The sequence below is a fragment of the Callorhinus ursinus genome, unplaced genomic scaffold (genome assembly GCF_003265705.2).
Source record: "Callorhinus ursinus isolate GAN/ISIS: 27379988/994484 unplaced genomic scaffold, GSC_fseal_2.0 scaffold34, whole genome shotgun sequence".
Taxonomy (NCBI): domain Eukaryota; kingdom Metazoa; phylum Chordata; class Mammalia; order Carnivora; family Otariidae; genus Callorhinus; species Callorhinus ursinus.
In genome coordinates this window covers 10,675,374-10,700,902 of record NW_027397096.1, presented here as the reverse complement: position 1 = coordinate 10,700,902, position 25,529 = coordinate 10,675,374, and the positions used below count along the sequence as shown (strand labels likewise).

The following is a 25,529-nucleotide window of genomic DNA, read 5'->3' as shown; positions in this document are numbered from 1 at the left end:
CCTCTCTTGCCCCTCTGTCTTCCCATCTACCTCATGGGTTTGCTAATACCCACTTTGCCTCTTGAAGTCACTATGTCACCCAGTGGGACACTTGTCCCCTTGTGCTGTGCCAAATGGACAGAGGAAACTCAGGTCCTGGTGGGCAAGGAGACTTACCACAGGCCCCCATAAATGTCAGAGGCAGGACTTGCACTCAGGCCTTCTCTGTACCAGTCCACACTGCCTCACGTGGGACAGATCACGTCATAAATGCTCTTTTTTCTCATCTGTAGAACAGGGCCGCTGCTGTCTGCCTCCCCAGAGATGGGGGTGAGCAGGAACATCATGGTTTCACCGAGGGCATCGCCTTCCACATTCCAACCCCGGGCCTCCCCGCCTCCCCCCCCCCATCCCACCCATGTTGGCCCTTTTGCGGACAGGGCGGGCCCTGCTCCCTGGCGCTGTGACCGAAGCCTGAGCCCCAGGCCCCCGCCCTGTCCTCACACTTGGCATCGCCCATCAGCTGGCAGGGCTGAGCTTCGTCCTCAGAGTCGGCAAAGCGGATGTTGCCAAGGTGCAGCAGTCCGGCCAGGACCTGAGTGGGCAAGGGGACACAGTGTGAGCTCTTTCTCCAGGGCTGGAACCTCGCCCGGGAAGGGCCCGTCTCCTGCTGAACAGAGTCCCGGTACCAGGATCATTAAGACAAGCTCCTAACTGATGCCCCCTGACTACGAGACCCTGCCAGGCACAATGCAAGCAGCTTTTATGCATCACTGACTAGAATCCTCTCACAGTCTGGGAGGCGTGTGCTATGACAGCGCCCATCGCGCAGATGGGGTCGGTAGCAGTTAAATCACCGCGCAGACCACACAGTTGCAGAAGGAAAAGCTCGGATTTGAACCTAGGGCAGCCTGACTTCAGATGCCTCTCGGATGCTTTCGGTGGGACTTTGGTGCTCAGGAGAGCATGGCCTGCCTGGTCACCTCAAGACAAACCAAGCACCATGCCAGGGCCAGCAACGTAACAGGAGCACAAGATTTACCAATGAGCAAGCCCCATTTTTTTTTTCCCTCTATGCCTCAGTTTCCCCAGAGATGGTGTGTCGAACTGGGGAAAACCTGGCTGCGTGTGTTACTGCTGGAAGAGCTTCAGATGGCCATGGCCAAGGTGAGACCACTGACATCAGCCAAGAGACACCTGCGCTGATCTTGGGTTTGCGAGGCCAGGCTGAACGAGGGACCATACTGTTCTGTCCTATTCATGCTTTACAGGTGGAGCAAAAGACCCAGACAGAGTAGATGACTTGCCCCAAGCCACACTGTGAGGCCGGGGGGGGGGGGGACCAGATATGGTGTTCTTCTAGGACCTGAAATGTTCGAGAACAACTTCTTTCCACGCCACGGAATCTTGACCTCCCAACGACCCAGGAGGCAACAGGAGAGCAAGGTCCTCCAACTTAGCAGGGGTCCCTCCTTTGGGCCCAGGACCTCCCACCCATCGAGTGCACGACGCTCTGCTTCTAGGTCTCGAAGACCAAGCAGGACAATCGATTGGTTTTCCCCTCCGGGCCTTGCTGAGCGCGGATTGGCTCTGGTTTGGAAAAGCGGAAAAGACGGGGCGAGGGGAGAGCAGGTGGAGGGGGGTCCCGAGGACGCCGGGAGTCGAGCGGCCCCAGCACCGCCGTCTGCAGGAGGTACTCGAAGCCCAAGTGCGGGGTCCTGTCGCGGGGGCCGGGGGTTCCCTCCTTCCCCAGTGCCGTTGGTTCTAAGTCTGGTCAAGTCTGCCCTTTACGTCGCCCCCTGGCCGTGCCCAGAGGTCCTGTGGTTTCTTGTTCGGTGGTCTCCATAGCGAAAACTCATTAGTCGTACCCGCTCCTGCAGCCCCCGTTTTGTAGCAGTGTTTTTCAGAAGAAATCACAGCAAGCGGTCTTCTGTGCCCAAAGCAGAGTTGGGGGGCGTCTGGGTTCCTGAACACCTGTCTACACTCCAGAACTCTGAGGGTTTGCCTCCAAGCATATTCCTGTTCTTTCTCGGTTGCCCATGATATACAAGCATGGCGGCCTTGGAACATTCACTTGCCACCCCCAAACCCCACCTCCCCGCACCTTTCTTCTGTTGGGAAGGAATGTACGTTAGAGTAGTAAGATTTGAAAAAACAAATCGCAACACCAAAAAACCATGTTATGTAATGCAGTGCCATTTGACAGAACAAGCTGTCAACAAAAATAGGACTAGTTAATTCTCTGGAAGCGAAATTAATTACAAATTCACAGGAGATGCCAGAACCCTTCGCTGGGAGGTTTTAAGAAGTAATGGGACTCTGGAAAATTCCTAGCTGTATGGATACAAATAAACCAAAGCTAAAGCACCGAAGTGCAGGCTTCTGCCAGAGTTAGGGGGGCGCTTGACCTAACTTCCATCCCACTCCTCCTGGGGCTGCCTGGCCTCTCTACAGGGGCTGAGTGGGGCCGGGAGCTCTGGTGGGGCGTTCTCTCCTGTGGTAGAGTCATATCATGGATAAATTCAACGGAGGATTGGCAAGCAAAAAATAAAAGAGAAAGAGGAGTAATTTCAAAGGTACAGGCAGTTCATTCTCTTCCATTCCAGAACTGAGCCTGAGACCAGAGGAGAGGGGGCTGGGCCCCTAGCCAGTCTCAGCAACTGCTGCCTCTTAACGTGCAGGCATTTCTCCAGGCTTATGGGCAGTTGGAGGTGTATTTATTTATTTATTTATTTGACACAGAGAGACACAGTGAGAGAGGGAACACAAGCAGGGGGAGTGGGAGAGGGAGAAGCAGGCTTCCCCCGGAGCAGGGAGCCTGATGTGGGGCTCTATCCCAGGACCCTGGGATCATGACCTGAGCCGAAAGCAGACGCTTAAATGACGGAGCCACCCAGGCGCCTCTGTTTGTTTTTATTTATTTTTTAAAAAGATTTTATTTATTTGAGAGAGAGAATGAGAGCACGAGAGGGAAGAGGGTCTGAGGGAGAAGCAGACCCCCCGCTGAGCGGGGAGCCCGATGTGGGGACTCGATCCCGGGACTCCAGGATCATGACCTGAGCAGAAGGCAGTCGCTTAACCAACTGAGCCACACAGGCACCCTGTTTTTAAATACCTTTTGAGGGGCACCTGGGTGGCTCAGTTGGTTAAGCATTGGATTTGATCGCAGCTCAGGTAAAAAATAAGAATAAAAAAAATACCTTTTGCTGTTTGTGCTCAGTATAGAATATAACCTTTATGAGGAAGCATAACACAACCTTCATAGAAAAGAATATTATGTTACTTCAGTGGCTGGCTCATCTGATGGTGTATGTTTAACATTTTAAGAAACTGTGGGACTCTTTTCAGAGTGGTTGTACCATTTTACATTCCCACCAACAGCAAATGAGGGTTCCATCTCCTTGTGTGAGGATGTATAACTTGTACTTTTGTATTTTCTGCATTTTGTTTTTAAGTCAAAATGAGAAAATGCTGTTGGTATTATGTAAGACTCAGTATGTTGGCATTTGTAGATGAAACCAAAAACCACCTTTAACCTCACCCCCCCCATGCTTTTGCTGTATTTTCCTGCAGGATTTTTTCTTTTTTTTTTAATTTTTTATTGTTATGTTAATCACCATACATTACATCATTAGTTTTTGATGTAGTGTTCCATGATTCATTGTTTGTGCATAACACCCAGTGCTCCACGCAGAACGTGCCCTCTTTAATACCCATCACCAGGCTAACCCATCCCCCCCATGCCCCTCCCCTCTAGAACCCTCAGTTTGTTTTTCAGAGTCCATCATCTCTCATGGTTCATCTCCCCCTCTGACTTACTCCCCTTCATTCTTCCCTTCCTGCTATCTTCTTCTTTTTCTTTTTTCTTAACATATGTTGCATTATTTGTTTCAGAAGTATAGATCTGTGATTCAACAGTCTTGCACAATTCACAGCGCTCACCATAGCACATACCCTACCCAATGTCTATCACCAAGCCACCCCATCCCTCCCACCCCCACCATTCCAGCAACCCTCAGTTTGTTTCTGCAGGATTTTTTCTGAACACACACAAGCCTAATGAAGGATGTACCATGATTGAGTCATTCCTCTGCTATTGGATATTTGGATTGTTTCTGATTTCTTTAGTTTTTAAAATAATATTGCTATGAGCGTGCTGCTAAATAAAGTCAATTTGGTTATTTCATTAGGAGTGGAATTAGTTCATTCTTAGAAGTAGAATTATTGGGGGCAAAGGCATGAAGATTAAGCTTCTTGGTGAACACTGTCGCAGAACCAGTAAGGTATATATGTACATATACATGTACATACGTGTGTGTGTGTGTGTGTGTGTGTGTATCCTGGTCAAGGTGACATGTGAAATTCGCCATCACAGGAGTGAAGTACTGATGCATTGCTACAGCATGCATAAAACTTGAAAACACGATGCTAAGTGAAAAAAGGCAGTAACAAAGGACCACGTATTCTATGATTCTATTTATATGAGAGGTCCAGATTAGGCAAATCTATAGACAAAGAAAGATTAGTGGTTGCCTAGGGGTGGGAGGATTTGGAGGTGATGACTAAGGGGTGCAGGGTTTCTTTTTGGTGTAATGGAAATGTTCTAAATTTGCCACGGTGGTGGTTACACAACTCTGTGAATATAATTTAAAGCCACTGAACTGTACACTTGATTTTTTTTTAATTTTTAATGTAAGCTCTATGCCCAGCATGGGGCTTAAACTCACAACCCTGAGATCAAGAGTTGCATACTTTACCAACTGACCCAGCCAGGTGCCCTGAATTGTACACTTTAAGTGGATGAATTATATAGTATGTGAGTTATATCTCAATAAAGCTGCTAAAAGGGATGCCTGGGTGGCTCAGTCGGTTAAGCGTCTGCCTTCGGCTCAGGTCATGATCCCGGGGTCCTGGGATCGAGTCCCGCACCCGTCTCCCTGCTCAGCGGGGAGCCTGCTTCTCCCTCTGCCTGCCACTCCCCCTGCTTGTGCTCTGTCTCTCTGACAAATAAATAAAATCTTTAAAAAAAATAAAGTTGCTAAAAATATATCAGTCAGTCATCGCAGCCAATAGAGTGGTATGTTTGGTATTTGGTGGGTGTCAGCTCAGTGACCTTATTTTTGTCTGTGTTTAAAAATTATGAAGTGGCTCATTTTGTCTCATTTTATCATGGTTTCAGAGTAACCTTATCTGAGGTTAGTATTGTTGATTGCTTATATCCAACAAGAGAAGAAAATGACTTGGCTGTAAATGTTAGACCAGTTCGTAGCAATGCTGAGGTCTAACAGTGAATGTCAAATCAGTTGTGAATGTCAGGGCTGTGTTTTTTCTTCTTCAGCAGACACTGGGAACCTCAGCAGGGGCCTCAGGGGCCCTTGGGAATGCAAGTTAACACACTTGGGAAGGCCACAGAAGCTCTGGTCCCAGCCTCCTGCTGGTGTGAGCTTGGGCTTGTGTGTGTGGGACCTTGGGAGGTGGGGCCACTAGGCTGGAGGAGAATGTATGCCATCTGTGTTGTAGGGACTTTCTGTACTTCTTATGTCTGCTGCTATTTCAAAGTATTTAAAGGCAAAATGTTCCTTCACTCGCTCTGCCAAGGAGGCCCTGTCATACTCCAGTGACCACCGCTAGCCTTCTGCTTTGTTCAGTCTCCTAGGATTCCCTCAGTAGCCCAGGGAGGACTTGTAGGGTTGAGGTGAAGGAGAAGGGAGGGGAGCAACAGCTTTTTCAGGCCTGGCAAGAAGAGAACTTTTCCTGTCTTTGCTCTCCATTGCTGTTGATTGAGCCTTGTTTTGTGTTGGGTTTAATCCCAACAGACACCTAGGGGCACCCAGAGTCCCTGCAGACTCTTCCTGGTATCACTGCCTATCAGAGGATGCAGAGGGGAGGGTCCAGTGGAGGTTGGGGGTCCCAGTGAGCAGAAGGCAGGGGGATGGCATAGAAGGAGCCCTGGGAAGGAGCTTCAGATTCCAGCTGTGGTTCACTAGGCCTGAGGGCCTAGCATGTGTGGGGGGCAATCAAATCCAGAAAACATCTGTGCTTCCTCCAGGCCCCCCACCCTTCCTCACGGTCTGCCCATCATCATCATTTCTTCTTTGGATGCTGTTTGAGTCCTTGCCTTGGCTGTGGGGCCAGCCAAGGGGTGGCACATGGCCCTCAGGCCACATGTGCCCTCCTCCTGTCCCCCTAGGATTATGTTGTTGAGAGCCTAGAGTGGTTGCTTTTTAATTACTGTGGTAGCCAGATCTGTTAGGATCTGACTGAGGGGGACCTCCATTAGCATCAACTCCTTGATGGATGAAGTGGAGAGCAGAGGACAGGAAGGAGGGTGTTACGGTGAGCTGAACACCAGAAGTTGGTCTTTAGGCTTTCTCTGGGGCTTTGGTGACTGTCCCATGCCTTCTCTTGCCCCTCCGTCTTCCCATCTGCCTAATGGTTTGCTAATACCCACTTTGTCTGCCTCTTGGGGTCATTATGATGCCTAGGGTGACATTAGTTACTATCTGTTGCCATGGAGGCCACAGTATGGAGCCCATGTGTTGGGGGGTGGAGGGATTAGAACTTCTCATCTCCTAGTTGACTGTCCACTCCATCCCACACAGGTGTGTGCCTTCAATGGGCTGAGCAGTACTGCCCATCTTTCGACACTCATCCAGGGTGCACCAGCAAGCACCCTGGATAAGGAGAGGGGCAGGTTCTAAGAGTCAAGCAACATTCACTATGCAGCACAATAATTTTAAGAATCCTCATTCTTGGATGGTTCAACAATCCTGAGGCCACTGCCTGCCCTTCCCCCTGGTATGAATTCATCCTTACAGTAGTACATGGTCCCCTGGGACTCTGCAAACTGTGTCCAGCCAGAATGCTCTCTATACCCTGGGGAGCCTCAAACTGGAGTGGCGGGTATTTGTAGGCACTGGACCTGGTTCCTTTCATAAATCTCTGAAGAGCAGGATGTGACATTTACTTCTGCCAAATGAGTGCTGACCACATGCCCAGCTCCTCTGGAGTGCTCTCTCAAAACCCTTTTGCCTCAGCTGGTACCTCATCTCTCTTCTAGCCTGAACTGAGGCCAGCTGATGCTAAGGAGGTATGACTGGGCCCTGGACTGCCATGAGGGTCGCCATGGGATCCTGGGGCAAGCCAGGGCGTATGTGGGGTTGGTCATGAGCTCCGGTGCAGTCATCTGGCTGCCCCTTCTGGCGTCCTATCAGCCCTCTTCTCTGGACTAGTTTCTGGCCCAGGAACTATATGCAGCTTCTTCTTGCTGCCCACCATTACTGCCATCATGATTATGCTAGGCAACTGTGCCATTTACTCCCCCAGGACAAGATTCTAGACTCTTAAGTTGCAGAGCCCTTCACTGGGAACACCTGGTCTCCCCTGCCTGCCTGAACACTGGGTGGGTGGGGGGAGAGGTTGTGGGCATTCACAAAAGTTGGGGGTCATCCAGAGTAGAAGGAGAAGCATCCCCACTGCAGGGAATGTGTACAGGAGGAATTCCAGGGATTGTCTCACCTCATCCTCTTCAGGTAACAGGGCCTATTGGGTTTGGATGCAGGTGGGAAAAATCAAGTTCTTGGAAAGTGAGGCGACCCTCCCCTGGGCCCAGTCTCCCCACACAACCCGTAGGACAAGTTGGGAGAGGGCAGTGGAGATGCCCATAATGTATGAATGCCTACTCATTACAGAATGGAGCACAGGAATTGAGTACTGTCCACTTTCCTGTGCTGAGTGGCCCCTGGAAAACATTGGCCTTCTCTTGGCCCCGTCTGGGAAGCTTGGACCTCCAAGGCGATTCCTTTAAACCTGCTGAGGCAGACAAGCATCCTTGTGGATTATTAGGCCAGTGTGAACAAGGCCTGGAGTCTCCTGGGTTGGGATCGGCGGCTGTAGGCAGAGACTATTCTCTGTTCTCTGGCTGCCGGGCCCAGCATGCTTCAGCACTGCGGGCTGGACAGCGCCTTTCAGGGCGAGCGGTGGCGCCCGGCAAGGACGACTGTCCTCACCTCTTAACCAGACCTTCTCACGGAAGGAACCGGACGGAGTTTCCGGGGTGGGCCCTGAGCCGGCTTTGGGGTGAGGGGCAGGGTGTCCTTGTCCCAGCGCGGTGAGGCAGGTGTCACGTGACCTGGCGCCACCAATCCGCATTAGCCAGTGCCTGGACTTCTGGCATTCTGCAAATAGGAGGAGAAGCGGCTCCGCGGGGATGCTGGATCCCTGCCTAGGAAGCCACCCTTTCTGGCAAACGCTACCACCAGCGACTGGCCCAGAGAGGGCCTAAGCATCGTCCCAAGCCACACAGTGAGGCAGGGGAGAGCCAGCAGTAGGTAGGACATGAAACATCGGGAAAACCTCCTTCTAGTTCAAACCTATGAGAAAAATCACCGAATAAGCAGCCCCTGCTTATTCCTGCTATGGGCATGTGGACCCTCAGTCTGTGTCATCTCTCCACTAACTGCCTTTGTCACAGCATCATGCAGCTGAGCCAGAATGTCCAAACATGCTCTCAAGGTCCTGGCAGCCTTCTGTACCTTTTTGGACACTGTTCTGGGGTTTGCTATTCCCAGAAAGCCAGCCATGAGGCAGCAAGACTGGTTCTCAGGCCACATAAGTGGAGAATGTGACTTGAGAGAGTGGTCATTTCTCAGCTACCAGGAGAACCAGAGCTGTTTGGATCTGCTTGGGAGGAAAAAGTGCAGATATCAGCTGTCTGCAAGTGTTCCTTCACGGAGTAGCAGAGGAATCAGGTGGAGGTGGATGGGCAATGCCCTCCAGCCTGTTTGTGTGATGGGAAAGGTCCAGAGGAAACCCTGATGCAGGAAAGGGCACTCTTTAAAAGCTATGCTAATTTTTAAACTTCTTATTTTGAAATACTTTGAAGCTTACTGGAGAAGGTGGTACAAAGAACTTCAGTAAACCCATCACTCACATTTTCCCAAGTTTCTACTATTCTCTGCCTTCATTTTCTCCCTCCCTCTCTGTTTCTCGAGTACACGCACACACATGCAATTGTTATTATCACTGTTGTTTTGAATCACTTGCCAGTGAGTTGTACAGGTCTTACCTACTCATAGTCTGTGAAAGAGCCAGGTCGTTGGGCCCCGCTGGGAGCCACAGCCCAGGGGGGAATCAGCCTGGGGGGGGGGATGGGGTAGGTGGGGGTCTAAGTAGAGTGATCAATTTAGTGGGGACACTGAGGGAGCCTGGATCGCATGGTTTTCATCTCCTCAATGAGCCTGTGGGGCAGGTTGTTTGCATCCCTCAAAAAGCAGGTCGCCCCCCCACCCCGACTCTGTCAGGGGAGGTGCCCAACCCAGGGGAGGAAGCCAGCTCTAGTTCCTACCTCAGTGAACGGCTCCCATTCAGGGGCTGGAGTTGGGGAGGGGCCCAATTATCCCCCTGCCACTTCCTGACCGCCATTGACCGTTTTCAGCCATGTGATCTCTCTTCAGGGGGACCAGATTCTTGGCATGGGGCTTGGAAGTAGGAAGTGAGTCCTGTCTACACATAGCATGACACCCACACAGGCCCTATTGAGACAATCTGCTTAGTTTTTCTCCTGTCTTGGGTGCAGTTTTGTTACTTTCACTCTTCCTCCCACCTCCCTTTTCTCCATGGCTTACTTTCCTCTTCTGTGTCCCTTGCCTCTGGCTTCTGGTTGTAATGGATTTTTTTTTAAGATTTTATTTATTTATTTGAGAGAGTGAGAGAGAGCGCATGAGCCTGGGGGGGGCGGGGGAGGAGCAGAGGGAGAGGGAGAAGCAGACTCAAGTGGGATTACAAGAGGCCTCGGAATGGCCAGATCCTGAGCTCCTCAGAAAATGTCCAAAGGGAAGAAGAGAATTGGTTAGAGGCAGGAATGGCAGGAGAAGCCTGCGGAGTGTTGAGGAGGCCAGAGCCAGCCATCGCTCCAAGCTAGTGGTGGTTTGAGGGTTGTTTTCTAAGGTAATTTCTGACTTATTTTTGGTGCTGACTTTAGGATTTAACCTTTATGAAGAAGGTTAATATATTCAAACCTTGGGCGCCTGGGTGGCTCAGTCTTTAAGCATCTGCCTTCAGCTCAGGTCATGATCCCAGGGTCCTGGGATCGAGCCCCGCATCAGGCTCCCTGCTCAGCCTGGAGCCTTCTTCTCCCTCTTCCACTCCCCCTGCTTGTGATCCCTCTCTTGCTGTGTCTCTCTCTGTCAAATAAATGAATAAAATCTTAAAATATATATATATATATATATTTAAACCTTTACAGGAACACTGGCTTCAGATCAGGGACAGATGCCTAACAGCTCTAATGACATTTTAATTTTTCTCCTTTTTCTGGTTGAAGCTGAAACTATTAGCAGCGAGTTCCTGGCTAACCCAGAAACACACGTGGAGGCTGAGGTGGTTGCTGCTTTCACCAGCCATGCACCGTGCAGTGAGCGTCCGACTGTCCGGCCGAGGAGGCAGGGAGGCGTACTCGGCCCCAGACAGGCCTGAGTTCGGAGGCTGGCTCTGCCACTGAAAGCTGGGTGACTTCAGGGGAGTCCTTGCACCTCTTGGGCCTCACGTTCCTCCTGTGTGTGGGATCCCACCCACCTTGCAGCCTTCCCTCTGGGAGTTGTCTTAGGCTCCGGGGCTCCCAGGACCTGTGCTAAGGCTGCATCTCTTCCTGGCCTCTGCCCATGTCCATTACAGGCTGTGTCCACTGAGCATCAGCCACACCATCCCTGAACTCGAAGCCGAAAGTGGGACTGGATTTACCAAACCAAATCCTGCTTGGAAAACAGGTCCATTCAATGGAGATCCATTCTAGCCAGGGACTTTTCATGGGGCCATTTTAATTAGAATTTCTTTTTTTTAAATTTTTTTATTGTTATGTTAATCACCATACATTACATCATTAGTTTTGGATGTAGTGTTCCATGATTCACTGTTTGTGCATAACACCCAGCACTCCACGCAGAACGTACCCTCCTTAATACCCATCACCAGGCTAACCCATCCCCCCACCCCCCTCCCCTCTAGAACCCTCAGTTTGTTTTTCAGAGTCCATCGTCTCTCATGGTTCGTCTCCCCCTCCGACTTACTCCCCTTTATTCTTAGAATTTCTTTTTTTTTAAAGATTTTATTTATTTATTTGACAGAGAGACAGCGAGAGGGGGAACACAAGCAGGAGGAGTGGGAGAGGGAGAAGCAGGCCTCCCACCGAGCAGGGAGCCCAATGCGGGGCTCGATCCCAGGACCCTGGGATCACGACCTGAGCCGAAGGCAGTCGCCTAACCAACTGAGCCACCCAGGCTCCCCTTAACTAGAATTTCTTCGAATGTTCGGATTAATTAAGGGATAATTGGCATCTTTAGTACAGAGGATTAGCATTCCATTACTTAGGTACTCTTTGAAGTTTTTCTAATTGTTCGGTAATTTCCTCTATGACATTTTATGGTAGCATTTTTACAGATTCCCCATGAGCTCTTTGGAAGAGAACAGTGCAATCACCCAGGGAAGGCCAGAGTGAAATGTGACTTGAAATTTTGGCTGGGGAGGAAGTAGGGATTTGGCACAGAGTTCCTTTTGAAAGGGAACCAAACCTTAGTTTTTAATAAAGAAAACTTTGCCAAATCTTATATAATCTTATTATAATCTTTTGTGTGGTCTACCTTCATTATACCAAAAACCCAAAGGTTTAAAAACAACCATTTGGCAGTAAGCAAATGTCATGTCAAGTTTTCTTTCCGCAGGGCATTTGCCACCTTGAGTGCCTCCATATTTCTGTGGAGATGAGGACGAAGGCTTGAATGACTAGAACATTTAAGGAGTGCGGGTCTCTAGTATACTTCAACAGGTTCTTGCCTCAGAACTATTCTCTTTTTTTCCAGGCCCTTTGAGAGATACACACCCTTTTCTCCTTAGTTCCTCTGACCCCTATTCATTTATTGGGCTGATATTTCTTAGAAAAGTATCATGCCAGAATTTCTCCCAAAAAGAGGAAATAATTCTAGAATTTGATGGTAGTGATCAAAATAGCCAACCCAGGGAATTAAATGGCCCTTTGCCATCTCTTATTTGCTCCATCTCTGATAGCACTATACCTGAGTCTGGGGACACTAATCATTTATTCCTATGGATCAGCTACCATCCTTTTTACGGGTAAAACCCTCAAATGATACTGCAGAATCCGCAGTGCACGTCCCATCAGGATTCAAATAGAGTCCTTCAAACCTTTCTCCAGAATTAATCAATACCCTATGAATAACAAAGACCTTTAAGGTATCAAGCCCATAATAGAAGAGTAGAAGCCTCAAGGCCTCATCATCCCCAACACTAGTCCCTAGAATACCCTTATTTTACCTGTGAGAAAACCCAGTGGCTGAGGATGGAGGTTTGTTCAGAAACTCCGAGTAATAAGTAACATTACTATCTCTTGCCGCCCTGTTGTTCCTAAACCCCATGTGCTACTCACATCCATTCCCACGGAAAGCAAACCTTTTCACTGTGATTGATGTATGCAATGCATTTTTAGTATGCCAGTTGATAAGGAGAGGCAATATCTTTCTGCTTTCACTTGGGAAGAATGGAAATGCACCTAGACAGTAACGCCCCAGGGTTTCAGAGTCCTTTTTACCTTTCACAAATCTTTTTTTTAAAAGATTTTATTTATTTATTTGAGAGAGAGAGAGAATGAGAGATAGAAAGCACGAGAGGGAAGAGGGTCAGAGGGAGAAGCAGATTCCCTGCTGAGCAGGAAGTCCGATGCAGGACTCGATCCCTGGACTCCAGGATCATGGCCTGAGCTGAAGGCAGTCGCTTAACCAACTGAGCCACCCAGGCGCCCTACCTTTCACAAATCTTAAAAGCTGATTTGGATGCTGGAAGGGTTTCTGCAGCTTGCCCTTGGTCGCAGTGAGTAGATTTGCTTCTCTGTTCCCCTTCTCAATCCTCTTCAAAAGGAAGACAGCACCCACCTGTTAAAACCTTTGACCTTAAAGGGACATAAAGTCTCCAAAGAAAACTACGCAGTTTGCTCAAAGTCAGGTTCTGTACTTAGGGCATCTGATCTGGGAATGAGGATGACATTTGGACCCAGATGAAACCCTCACAACTTCTTAACAATGACAGATTACCTTTTGACTCCCCATGGAAATTTACAGAAAACTCTAACAAATGCAGATTATTCATAGTTTACCAATGGTTCTTATTTATTTTTTAAAAAAGATTTTATTTATTTATTTGACAGAGACACAGCGAGAGAGGGAACACAAGCAGGGGGAGTGGGAGAGGGAGAAGCAGGCTTCCCGCGGAGCAGGGAGCCCGATGCGGGGCTCGATCCCAGGACCCCGGGATTACAAGCCCAAGGTAGATGCTTAACAACTGAGCCACCCAGGCGCACCCAATGTTTCTTATTGAAAGGATGAAAATGGTGCATTTCTTGCTGAGTCTGCTATTGTAACTCCTTTTGAAGTCGCGGAGGCAGCACCTTAACCTTTCCCTTCTTCTGCCCAACAGGCCGAATAATCTGCCCTTACTCAAGCTTGTACCCTAGCTAAGGGTAAAACTGCCAACATTTATACTGATCATTGGTATGCCTTTGGGGTAGCTCATGACTTTGGAATATTATGGAAACAGCAAGATATCCTTACCTCCAATGGGAATAGAATTAAAAAATGGCTCTTATGTCCAAAAAATTTATTAAATGCCATTTTGCTGGCTGCTCCAGCTATTATGAAGGTTCCTGGGCATTCCAGACGTGACTCCCTGGGGGCCAAAGTAATCTACCTTGCTGATATTTCCACCAAAAATCCTGCTTTCAAGGAAGCCAATAGCCAAACCTCAGTCATGGTTCAAATGGATGTTCTCCCAAATGATAATTTGTAAAAGTTGACAAGAGATACCCAACAACTGTCCCAGAAAGGGAAAAATTTAATTGGAAATTTAATAATTATTGGCTCAATAACATAATTTGGTTTGGACCAAATAACAATCTGGGCCTACCAGAAATTCTAAATTCCCACTACTTGCCACTGTACGTGCGTTGAACCATTGGTCTCCTAGCAAAATGACAGAATTCATAAATGGGTATTTGTGGGGAAAAGTTAATAAGGCCATGAAAAGCTCCCACTTCTCTTGTCCAAAGTAGAACCTGGCAAAACCTGCTCACACAAATGGATTTCATACAACTTCTCCTCTCATTATGTTTCATGATATGTTGAATAAATCTGTTTTAGTCATGGTTTGTATGTGTTCTCACTGGATCAAAGCTTCCTGTTGTAGACAGGCCAACGCTTCTTCTCTTGGAGATTATCCCTACCTGGGGAACCCCTCTTAAACTTTATGGTGATTAGGGAACCTATTTTCCTGGTCAGGTGCTTTGACAAGTCTGTGCTATTTGGCTAGTTGTACCACATATTTTTGTTTTGTTTTGTTTTGTTTTAAGTAGGCTCCGCGCCTAATATGGGGCTTGAACTCACGACCCTGAGATTAAGAGTCACATGCTGTACTGACCAGCCAGCCAGGTGCCCTACAACATTTTCTTTGTGCATACCATCCTCAGTCCTCAGGGTTAGTTGAGCACGCTAAAGGCACCCCTAAGACTCAATAGGCAAAATTTGTCAAGCCCCTCCAAAAACTTTAGCCAAAAGCCTTGCCATTGGTCCTTCTAAATCTCAGATCTACCCCTTAGAGCAGGATATCCAATACACTTGGCCCCTGCCTCCTTTGATCCACTGTTGATCAAGGAGATTTACCTCAATATTGTAAAGTCCTAATTGCTTCTATTAGAAGTAACCATGCTGGGGGCACCTGTGTGGCTCAGTTGGTTAAGCGACTGCCTTTGGCTCAGGTCATGATCCCGGAGTCCTGGGATCGAGTCCCACATCGGGCTCCTGGCTCAGCGGGAGCCCTCTGACCCTGCTTCTCCCTCTGGCCCTCTACCCTCTCATGCTGTTTCTCTCTCGCTCGCTCTCTAATAAATAAATAAAATCTTAAAAAAAGATTATCTCTTAAAAAGAAAGTAACCATGCTTTGGGGCACCTGGCTGGCTCAGTCGGTAGAGCATGCAACTCTTGATCTCAGGGTTGTGAGTTTGAGCCCCACATTGTGTGTAGGAATTACTTAAAAAAAAGTTTCTGTTTTAAAAAATTAAAAGAAAAGACCAGAAAGACTCTTCCGCCTCGATGGAAAGGTCCTTTTCCGGAACTGCTCACCAACTCTTGTGTCACCAAAGTCCAGGAAACAGACTCATGGAGTCACATGACATGAAACTTTGGACCAGCACATCATTTGATGACCTGAAAGTAAAGATTTCCAGGAATTGGAGCCTATGACACAGCTTTGCCAAGATGTCCAGACTAGGGCTGTACACCTTTTTCTTACTGTTGCTTCTTCTGTCTCTTTTGTGGCAAGAAAATGCCCTTGTCCACGTTTCCCAAACTCTTATGAAAAGGGGTAACCTCTTCTGTGACTATGGCCTTTCGGACACAGTCTCACCATGATCCTGTGACAAAGGAATTTTTCACTTGCTTTTTCTGAAGGGTTAGAAGGTTCCGAATTCATGAAAGTCTTCTTTCATCTGAACTATTATTATCTGACTCTGGATTCTTATTCACATTCATGGTTTCTGAATTTACACCTTTACAAACTGTATTACTGAAAACCTGTTTGGTTCTAAACAGTTATTTTGAGATAACATTAGTGTTTTATTTTTTTTAAGATTTATTTATTTATTTGAGAGAGCGAGAATGAGAGAGAGAGAGTACATGAGAGGGGGGAGGGTCAGAGGGAGAAGCAGGCTCCTTGCCGAGCAGGGAGCCCGATGCGGGACTCGATCCCGGGACTCCGGGATCATGACCCGAGCCGAAGGCAGTCGCTTAACCAACTGAGCCACCCAGGCGCCCAACATTAGTGTTTTAAATCGTCTTTGAAATTGTGCTGTTTTGCAAAAAGTTCGTTAGCTGTTGCTCTATGTTTATAACTGCCCTGAATCTTCCCAAACGCACTGGGTTCATTCTTTCAGCGCGTTCCTGCACGTTTGCTAGTCACTGCTCTCCGGTTGCTTTAAGCGGAGACCGTAGGAGGCATACGGGTTGCCAGGTCTGCTCTTGCAGGATGGACCTGTCCCCCTCAGTCTCAGTAAGTGCCAGTTACTTTCAGACCTAGAGTCCTGGTTCAGAACCATAATTCCATTTGGAACTGTTATGTTACCTCTTTTGTTATGTATAATTGTTTTAAGTTTTGTATTTTGTTGCCAGTCACACTGTAAAAAAACCCAAAAACCAAAAAACAATGTACCCAATAAGGGGATGCTGGCTCAGTGCTTCAAGATGACCTCTGACACCTACGACCTTGAGAAGATACGGAGTTTAGATGGGAAGTACGTGAGAGTTCTCCCTCCTAGTCTTCCCTATTACTCAAATGTGACCTTAAGTGGTTTCCAACTGTTATGCACTTTCCCTCTGATGTAGGGTATGACGAAAGATCTTGATCAAAGGGGGAAAACGTGGAAATTAATAAAAGGAAACCTTGTTTAGAATGGAGTGGGGAGGGGCGCTTCCGTGGCTCAGTTGGTTTAGTGTCTGTATCGGACATCCTGTTCCAAGGAGTAGATCTGAGATTTAGAAGGACCAATGGCAATGCTGTTGGCCAAGGTATTTGGAGGGGCTTGAGAAATTTTGCCAACTGAATCTTAATAGTGCCTTTAGCGTGTTCAACTAACCCCGAGGACTGAGGATGGTATGCACAATGAAAATGTTGTAGGGGTGCCTGGCTGGCTCATTCCAGTAGAGGATGTGACTCTTAACCTCAGGGTCGTGAATTCAAGTCCCAGGGTTCTGGGACCAAGCCGGACATCGGGCTCCCTGCTCAGTGAAGAGCCTGCTTCTCCCTCTCCCTCTGCCTGCAGCTCTCCCTGCTTGTGCTCTCTCTGTCAAATAAATAAATAAAATCTTAAAAAAAAAAAAAGAAGAAGAAGAAGCTGAGATTTGGCAAGGCAGCAGAGAGCCCAACCTTATGAACCTCCCACCTCTGATAACTGGAACATGTAGCTCAGGTTGGGTGATCAGATCCCTCTGCCCACCCCATCATGGCACCAAGGAAGGTGCAAGGAAGAGGCTCAGGCCCTAGTTAGTAACCTCGCCCTCCCGAGAAGTACGGTTAAACTTCCATCAGCTAATGTGGGTGGCCAGCTTGCAGCTGGATCTCCACCCCTTGGGAATGGCAGGAAGGGTTGGGTGATAAGCATCGGTGAGTTTGGCCCTGGAGGGCCAGTTGCAATTGGAGCCCTCTGCTGATACAGGTCTCGCTTTCGTGGAGGAGACACTCCTGCCCATCCCGTCGCCGGCTTCAGCACCGCGCCCTGCAAGCTCTTTCCTGCCACTTGGCGATGGTCGAGGTACCGGCCAATGCCTGGATTTACCCTCCCCTGCGCGCGGAGACAGCCTTGGCTCGGACACGGAGTGGGGTGGAGTTTACTCCTATCCAGCTCGAGCTCCGCTACACCAAGCCAATCTGGACCTGGAGCGCCCTCTGGCGCGCAGTGCCAGGCTTTGAGCTTGGTCCCGGGAATGCGCTGGAGGGCGCCTGCCGGGTGGCGGAGCTCTGAAAATCATTCGGCCTTGATTATTATCTCACCCCTCTCCAGGTCCGGCTCAGGGAGGCGCAACGCAGCCTTACACTGCTGCCAGGATGGGTTTGGACGGGGGTCAGGGAGAACCAGGGTGCTGCTAAGGGTGGCTACATCAGTGTGGACATGCCGTTGCTGGGCCTGGAGTCATACGTGTTTTCTCTGACCTGGCCACTGCCAAGAAGATCTATACTGGCCTTGCTTGGCCTTTTGATGTTCCCCAACCTCATCACCCCCGCTGTCTTTTCCTGGACATTGGAGCAGGAGGGGTGCAGCTGTTTCGGGATGCTGGGGGTCTCCCAGAGTAGAGGGAAGGCTGTCTTTACCGCGTGTAATGTGCATGGGAGGAATTCCAGAAACTTTTTCTTTTCACTGATGTCACCATCTCTGGACCCAAAGGTAGAGGAATCAACGTGGTTTGGATGTGGGTGAGTTGGGGTTGAGCCCTGAAAATTGTGGAGACTCTCCATGGCCTCAGCCTCCAAAGACAGCTCACAGGAAAAATCTGGAGTGGGAAGTGGTGATGTCCACAGTCAGCAAATTTCTACCAGGTGCCAGAGAGGGCACAGGATTCAAGTGTGGCCTGGACAAATCACTGACATTCTCTGGCCTTCCCAGGTAAGCGTGGACCTTCTGGGATGGTTCCGGGGTGGTCACGACTATTGAATACAGGGAATGCTGCTGATTACTGGGTCGGTGTTGACATGTCTTAGATTTCAGGCGGGTCCTGGGATACCCAGGGGTAGCTGCATGCGGGGCAGGTTGGGAACTATGTCACTTCAGCACTAAGGACTGGACAGCATCCTCAGGGCAGTTTCGCAAAGCCAAAGCAGGGACGCCTGATGGCTTACGCCCACTGAGGGTGGCCCATAGAGGCTGCCGGCAGAACCCTTTTTGAGGATCCTGAGCTTCGGGACCCTGGCCTTGAGGGACTTGGGACCTGACACCTGCACTCATAGGGTTGGGATCTGAGCTCCAGGAGTTACAGACTCTGGGTATCAAATAACCCTTTGTAGTGCTTCGAATTACAAACTTTTAAAAAATTCAATCCATTTCTTTACATATATAGTCTACATGAGTTACGAATCCTCACTTCTGCCACTCTGCTAGAACTTTTCCAGAAAGCCTCCATTTCTTCCTTGATCTTGTTTTCTACCAGTAATGCGAAGTTACTGTGTTTTGAAGGTTATAGCTGTTTGTAAACACCTGCTCGTTGGTCTTCCTGGCTAAGTGCTGGGCAAGGCCAGAGGAGGTCACCATGTCAGAATTGTCTCTAAGGAGGGAGGTAGACACAGGGATGGAATCGTAGCTTTGCACATGGCCACCTCAAGGCTGTGCAGGTGTGGCATGGCCCCCACCCACAGGAAGAGCGAGTCCATCAGCTGCATGACATGGAAATGGGTGAGCTGCTCCTACAGCCTTGTGCTGAAGTTGTGCAGAGAGACATCCTCGACCTTGGCGACCCAAGGCCCCTTCATGCCACAGCAAGCCCCGGCCCTCAATCATTGAAGACTCTGGCTCCGCTCGGATTACATACACTTTTACACATGGTCTTTTCTGTGCTTCTCAACAGCTCAGGAGAGCAGGCCTGCACATCCACACTAATAGGTGGGGGACCTCAGGGAGGGTAGAAGTCACATAGCCAGGGAGGGGTTTGAACCAAGACTAGAACAATTGCCTTGGTCCTAGCAGATGTATCCACAAAAACAATGACGATCATGTGGAGCCCTTATAGTAGTGGGATCCTGAGGGCTGATGGGCTCAACGCAAGGGAGGAGGGATTTGGGAGTGAGAATGACTTATGGCCCTAGGTGGGCACTGTGTATGTGGGGTGGGAGCCCTGGTTAGGCTGGGCAGTGCTTAGGGCTTTAAGGAGGCACAGGCTACTAATGAAACATGACTGTTCCTGAAGTCTGAGGTGCCACTCAAGGCCCATCACAGTTCAGAGTTCATCTATCCAGACTCATTAGGCCAGGACCCCCTCCTTTGGGCCAGAGCTCCCTCATCTGTTGCCTGACCAAGCCATCCCAGCCAGGGCTGGGACTAGGGTGAGTCAAGTAAGGAGCCTAGGGTGCCAGATTTGAAGAGGCATTCACTGTCAGGGCCGTGCAAGTGCAGGCTGGCACCGGCAGGACCCTAAGACAGAGTCTCTTCTCCCTCCCCTCTCCCTCCTGCCTTCACTCTAAGCTTTGAGCTCCTAGAGGGCAGAGACTGTGCCTGCTACTGCCTTGGGGGCCCCGGCCCAGCATGTGGGCTGTGCAGGGCTGTTCTCAGAGCTCAATAAACATTTGTCAGTGGTCAAGCCTCAGCTTTCATTCCTGAGAGAAAAAGAACTTAAGCAGGGAAGAGCATGTGTGTGTCACTCAATCTAACCGATTCTGGTTTGGCCAGGGTCTGGACTTCTCATTTGCTAAATATAAGCAAATGGAATGTCAAGGGGGAGAAGGCAGTGCCCTTGCAAGATTCAGAAAGTCCAAGTCAGGGGCGCCTGGGTGGCTCAGTGGGTTAAGTGGCTGCCTTAGGCTCAGGTCATGATCCCAGGGTCCTGGGATGGAACTCCGCATGGGGCTCCCTGCTCGGCGGGAAGCCTGCTTCTCCCTCTCCCACTCCCTCTGCCTGCCACTCCCGCTAGGGACAACAGCTAGATCTAATCCGGGAAGCCAAAGCAGCTACTGGATGTGGATCGAGTGTATCGACTTTCTACTTATCAGGACTGGAGCAATAAGCAGGATCGATCCATTGCTTTTGACTGCCAGTGAGTGCTGCGCGCCGATTGGTCCCGGTTAAGGAAACGAGGAAAAAAAAGGCGTGCATGTGAGTGCCTCGGTCAGAGACTGGCGCGTTCGGTGGGAACGAGGCCGGCGAGGGACCATGGCGTCGCTCAATTGCAGCGCCGTCGTCTGCGTGATTTGTTTGGAGAAACCCAAATACCGCTGCCCCGCCTGCCGCGTGCCTTAGTGAGCGCGGGGGTTGTGGGGAAGGGGACCGGGCGGGGGCGGCGGGGGGCCGGGCGGGGACCCCGGGAGGGTCCGCGCGACCTTTCGGGCTGACGCGGCTCGTGGCTTCTGTTGTTACAGCTGCTCGGTGACCTGCTTCCGGAAGCACAAAGGTAAGGCACCGGCGTCCCCTCTCCTCCCCCACCCCCCGAGCCGCCGCTCTCCTCGTGCGGGCAGCCCCACGTCCCGCCGCCCTCCCTCCCGGCCTTGCCTCGCCCGATCCTGTCGGAGCCCCAGGGGGAGCCTCTGCCTGTGAATGCCTCCCCGGATTTTGAAGTCAGAAACTTGTGCTCTGCCTTTCCTCCTACAGACTGTCCTCCCCACCCCCCCCCCCTTAAAAATCGGCGACTGCTTTGGCCGTCGAAGTCAGCCCTAGCAGTTTCTTCATCTTAGTGTTCTGACTCAGAAGCAAGACCATTTTCTTTAAATGCCTGGCTAGAAACAACGAGGTAGATCTGTTTGCCTTAAGGAGCGATTAGTGCTGTTAAATCTACATTTTAACTCCAATCGGGAACGTCTTAGTCCTCAGAGACCGTTTCCCACGACTTCATGCTGAGTTGACTCTGGTTAAAGTTCTATTGGTTTTTTGCGTCTAGTGTGATCTCCCCCCCCCCCAAGCCAGTCTCTGGCTTAGAGGTCTGTTTCAAGCTGCATCGCTCCCCCTGCTGTTTTTTGTTTTTTTTTTTACCCTAGTATCTCGAGCATTTTCAAAGGAAATTTGTCAGTTCAAAGAAGTAGAACTGTTTTGCTGGAAATAGGGTCGGGGGAGCCAGGTTGGGTAACTTTGCTCTGGCTCTGCAGCCCTGGGTGGCCCAAGAACCCCTAGGGCAATGCGGGGCAATCTGGAGCTCTAAACAGTGTGGCCCTGCTGCTGCCAGGGTTTCTCCTAAAATGCACATTTGAGTAATTCACTCCCTTGTTGAAAACTCCAGCCTCTCTAGCAAAGGGAGGCAGTGGTTCTTAGCCTGGGTATTGCTCTTCCTAGGGAGACACATTGTGACAATGTGTCTCAGTAGCTGAGGAGGCTTGGGGCCGCTTCTGGCAATCGGTATTGTGCAGATAAACATCCTGTGGTGAGACCATCTCACACCGTTAAAAGACCTTTCCACCCTGAACATCACAGTGCCTTTGATGAGAGACACTGGTCTTGGGAAGGCCAACCTCCCATGTGGCATTCTTCTCCTGCTTCCTCCACTTCCTCCACCTGCCAGGCCTGCCCCGTCAATCAGCTGCTAGTCAGGCATCACTGTGTCCTTGCATGTGACCCTATTTTTCAGGGGTCTGGTCCAGCTGTAGACCTTTCCCTCTGCTGGGAATGCTCTTTCGCGCTGGCAGCACCTCCCCTTTGTCTCCCAGTCCTCTCAGGTGACATCAATCAGACTCTTAATCCCGGGCTCTAGCTGCCAGCCATAAGGCTCAACCCCTTGAGGTGGGCCTGATGACTTTCATCTGTGTCATCCCAGTGGCATGTGGTACATGCAAATTTGGTATCTGAAACTGCTGAGAAAATAGCTAATTGAAGTCAGTGTGCTACTTAATCTTGGGGAGAGCCCTGTGAGGTTAGGCGGTGTGAGGAGGATGGGGACAGTCCTCAGGGTGCATGAGGCCTGCTTCCTCCACCCTCTGCCAGGCTCAGGATTTCTTTTTTTTCCGGGTGCTGCCCTTTGATTGGATCCCTCGGTTCCTTTGCATTTATCTCCATCCCCACCCACATGCCTTACCCCGTACATGTTTCCCACCTAGATGCTGGCTCGGTGGGGAGGTGCAGCCTTTAAGTGGAAGTGATGTGCATCTGATTTATGTCTCTTTCAGAGCAGTGCAACCCTGAAACTCGTCCTGAGAAAAAAGTAAGGTCAGCTGTTACAGCAAAAACTATAAAGCCTGTAGCAAACAAAGGTGGGTTGCTTGACTTCAAAAAAACCTCGGAAGGGGTTTCATACAGAAGCTTAAGGAGGAGACGTGGGTTGGGACAGGTAATCAGGAACAAAGGCTTCATCTTAGCTCAGCACCAGGATGGGGGGGGGCACCTGTTGTGTATTTTAGAGCAGCCTGAGGGCATTGTTAAGGACAAGAAATGAGGGGGTGAGAGGCAGCTGGCTGTGGTGTGGGGGTGAGGGGTGGACCCTGCTGGCAGGAACCTTCTCCAGTCATAGCTTCAGGTCTCCATCCCTGGGCCTGGATGGAGCGGTCCGTTCACCTGAGCGAGGCTCAGGTAGGAGGCTGCCTTGACCTAGCTCACCTCCCTGCTGCTGGGGGCTCCTCATGGCTTATTGTGGGAGTGGGCTGTCAACCCATCCATCTCTACAGACTTCGGTATCTCCTGGGTGTCAGGCACCATGCCAGCCTCCGAAGGCAGCCCCTCCTGGTGCCAGCAAAGAGGTACTGAACATTCACAGCATGGGATAGCCTATTTCTGCCCTTTGAGAAACTTCCTTGTTGGCTTTAGGCAGTGTCAGAAATTTTTGGCCATGCTGAAAGCACAAGGTATTCACGGTAGCAGGTTTTTATAGAGCACCTAGTTTTTTGGCCCCTGACAGGGCTGGAGCCATAGTGAGGAGAGCTGGGGTGATAAGAACTGGAAAATGAGGCTCCTGGCCCAAAGACCACAGAGAAACACATAGAACAAGCATGTGAACACGCTCGGATGCATCTGTTAAACTCCCCAATTGTTAGCTTCACCCTCCTTCCCCAAAAAGAGGAATGTTGGTAAAGTCACAAATTCCAGAAAAGGTCACTTTTGTTTTGTCAATACCTGCTTACCGCTGCTCCTGTCACTGGTGTGCACATTTATCTGTTGGAGTAGTTCGTCTGGCAGCTGGGTTCTATTTCTGGTCGTAACTAGTTGTGTTCTGTGTTCCTCAGATGGTGAGGACTCTGTAGCTGACTTTCTCAACAGTGATGAGGAAGAGGACAGAGTTTCTTTGCAGAATTTAAAGAATTTAGGTAAGTGTGCTGTGCTTGCTTCTTTATTGACCACTGATACATTTAATCCAATGTATAGAATGTGATTTTTTTTTAAGTTACTAAATACAGGTGACCTTTGAACTGCACAGGAGTAGGGCTCCCTTCCGTCCACCCTGCAGCTGAAAATTCGTGTATAACTTCAGACCCCTGCAGAACTTAACTACTAATAGCCTACTGTCAGCCGGAAACCTTACCGGTAACATAGTCGGTTACCACGCAGTCTGTATGTTGCATGTATCATATGCTGTATTCTTACGATAAAGTAAAAGAAAATGTTGAGAAAATCACAAGGAGAAAATATATTTACATCACTGTATTTATAGGAAAAACTCCATGTATAAGCGGACCTGTACAATTCAAACTTGTGTTGTTCAAGGGTCCCCGTACTTGAGTGTGGCACGCAGAGCCCTTCAGCCACATGACCCTGTAAACACTCAGGGCTTCCACACTTCCCCGCCTTCCTACGACTCCCTCGGCCTGGAATCCTACTGGTTTTGTGAGTTGGCAAAATTCCCCTCCCTCAAGCTTGGTTCAGATTACCCTTCCTCAGCTCAGTTTTTCTTAGTCTTTTGTCTTTCTCAGAAGCAAGCACTTTTCACCTTCCCATGGGGCCTTGCAATATACCACTCGTATTTTATGGTACCTTCTCTCTCCCACACTGGTCTGTAGGGCAGGGATCTGCATTTACCCCACCTCCCCAGTGCGCCATATGTGGTCTAGCCATTCAAGCAGACGGTAACCCCAGGAGTTGGGAGTTTTAGAGGGATGAGAATGTTCGTAACGCCCGGTGTTTCTGTAGGCCCGCGCGGTCAGGCCTTGGGGCCATTCTGTGACCCGAGTGATGAACGGGCCTGGGTAGTTCCTACACGTGGGAGGTTTCACTTCCGCCTCACCGTCAGGCCCACCCTGCTGCTCACCCAGTCCCACAGCAGGGAGGAGACTGAGGGCAGGTGTGAACGGTTTTGTAAACTGTAAGGCACCACGCAGATGTTGGCGTCTGTTCATTGCTACTGAGCCTGCAGTGTGAGGGCCACGTGCTGGCTTCTGCAGCGTTCAGAGTCTTTGGTGTAACTCTCCTCACCAGGGAGAACCTTTGGGCCTGTGAATAACAACGTGCCATCAACTTCATGTTGTTCTCTGTGTTTGTGCTGGAATTTTTTCCTACTTGAAATGGTGTAAATTTATAGAGATGCCAAGAACAAGAATCTGTGATGGCATTTAACTGGGAAATCATCTGCTATGCTGACCTCACCTTGTTTATGTGGAGCACTGGTTCCATTCTCGGGTTTAAAGGTGAAAGGAATGCACCACCCTTGATCTGTACACTACATCGGACGCATTTAGCTTTTAGCTGTCTCCATCTGTTCCCACTTGAACTCACACTGGCTTTCTTGTTCATTTTTAAGGAGAGTCTGCAGCATTAAGAAGCCTGCTGCTCAACCCCCACCTTCGACAGCTGATGGTCAGCCTCGATCAGGGCGACAACAAGGCGAAGCTCATGAGAGCCTGCATGCAGGAGCCCTTGTTTGTGGAGTTTGCGGACTGCTGTTTAAGGATTGTGGAGCCATCCCAGGATGAGGATTCCTAAGACGGATGATTGTGCTGCTCACCGGAACGTGTGCATGACTTCGAACCTGCCCGCACCCCCAGGAGAACAGCTAGCGAGGGGCCCTCAGCGAGGGTGCTGACTTGCAGACTGGCTGGCGTAGGGTGGGCTGCACAATGGCTTTATCTCCAGCACTGTAGGTGTGGGTTTCAGGCAAGAGGAGGAGACTCGAGGTGACAAACCCTTTATGGAGGGAGAACTTGACATTCCGATGGTGTTTAAATGTTTTAATTTTGGTAGCGTTTAGACATCACACATGATTTGTCAAGTTTCATACCCATTTGAGTTAAAACTTGCTCACTGTTGCTAAATAAAATCAGGATATGGTGATTCTCTGGTAAATGGCATTGTTCATCCTTAGTTCATAATTGCTTGAAATTACATTAATCAA

At 49.6% G+C, this 25,529-nt stretch overlaps 2 protein-coding genes and 1 pseudogene across 3 annotated transcripts in view; 1 reads left to right on the top strand and 2 right to left on the bottom strand.

Moving 5' to 3' along the window:
• Positions 1-235: 235 nt before the first annotated feature.
• The window catches only part of MYO19 (myosin XIX), a 59,996-nt gene continuing 34,702 nt past the window's right edge, over positions 236-25,529 (bottom strand). The window contains exon 12 of the mRNA XM_073879494.1: positions 236-574. Within this exon, the coding sequence (XP_073735595.1) occupies positions 323-574 (252 nt within the window). The 3' untranslated portion in view covers positions 236-322. The remainder of the gene's footprint in view (positions 575-25,529) is intronic.
• ZNHIT3 (zinc finger HIT-type containing 3) lies at positions 17,584-25,480 on the top strand. Of its 2 annotated transcripts, XM_073879499.1 has the most exons (7): positions 17,584-18,190; positions 20,284-20,529; positions 20,650-20,681; positions 22,381-22,464; positions 22,876-22,947; positions 23,431-23,511; positions 24,939-25,480. In XM_073879499.1, exons 2-7 carry the CDS (start codon positions 20,444-20,446, stop codon positions 25,118-25,120), a joined length of 537 nt encoding a protein of 178 aa, XP_073735600.1. In that variant the 5' UTR covers positions 17,584-18,190; positions 20,284-20,443; the 3' UTR covers positions 25,121-25,480. The 2 variants fall into 2 exon arrangements, with proteins under 2 accessions (XP_073735600.1, XP_025707062.1); XM_025851277.2 differs by lacking the exon at positions 22,876-22,947 and having other exon boundaries at positions 17,600-18,190.
• LOC141370426 (proteasome assembly chaperone 4 pseudogene) lies at positions 17,683-19,050 on the bottom strand (annotated as a pseudogene).

Coding starts and splice junctions, on each gene's coding strand:
- ZNHIT3 (XM_073879499.1), top strand. CDS start 20,444: ATGGCGTCGCTCAATTGCAGCGCCGTCGTCTGCGTGATTTGTTTGGAG. Junction 20,530..20,649: donor CCCGCCTGCCGCGTGCCTTA/GTGAGCGCGGGG, acceptor CTGTTGTTACAG/CTGCTCGGTGACCTGCTTCC. Junction 20,682..22,380: donor CTGCTTCCGGAAGCACAAAG/GTAAGGCACCGG, acceptor TGTCTCTTTCAG/AGCAGTGCAACCCTGAAACT.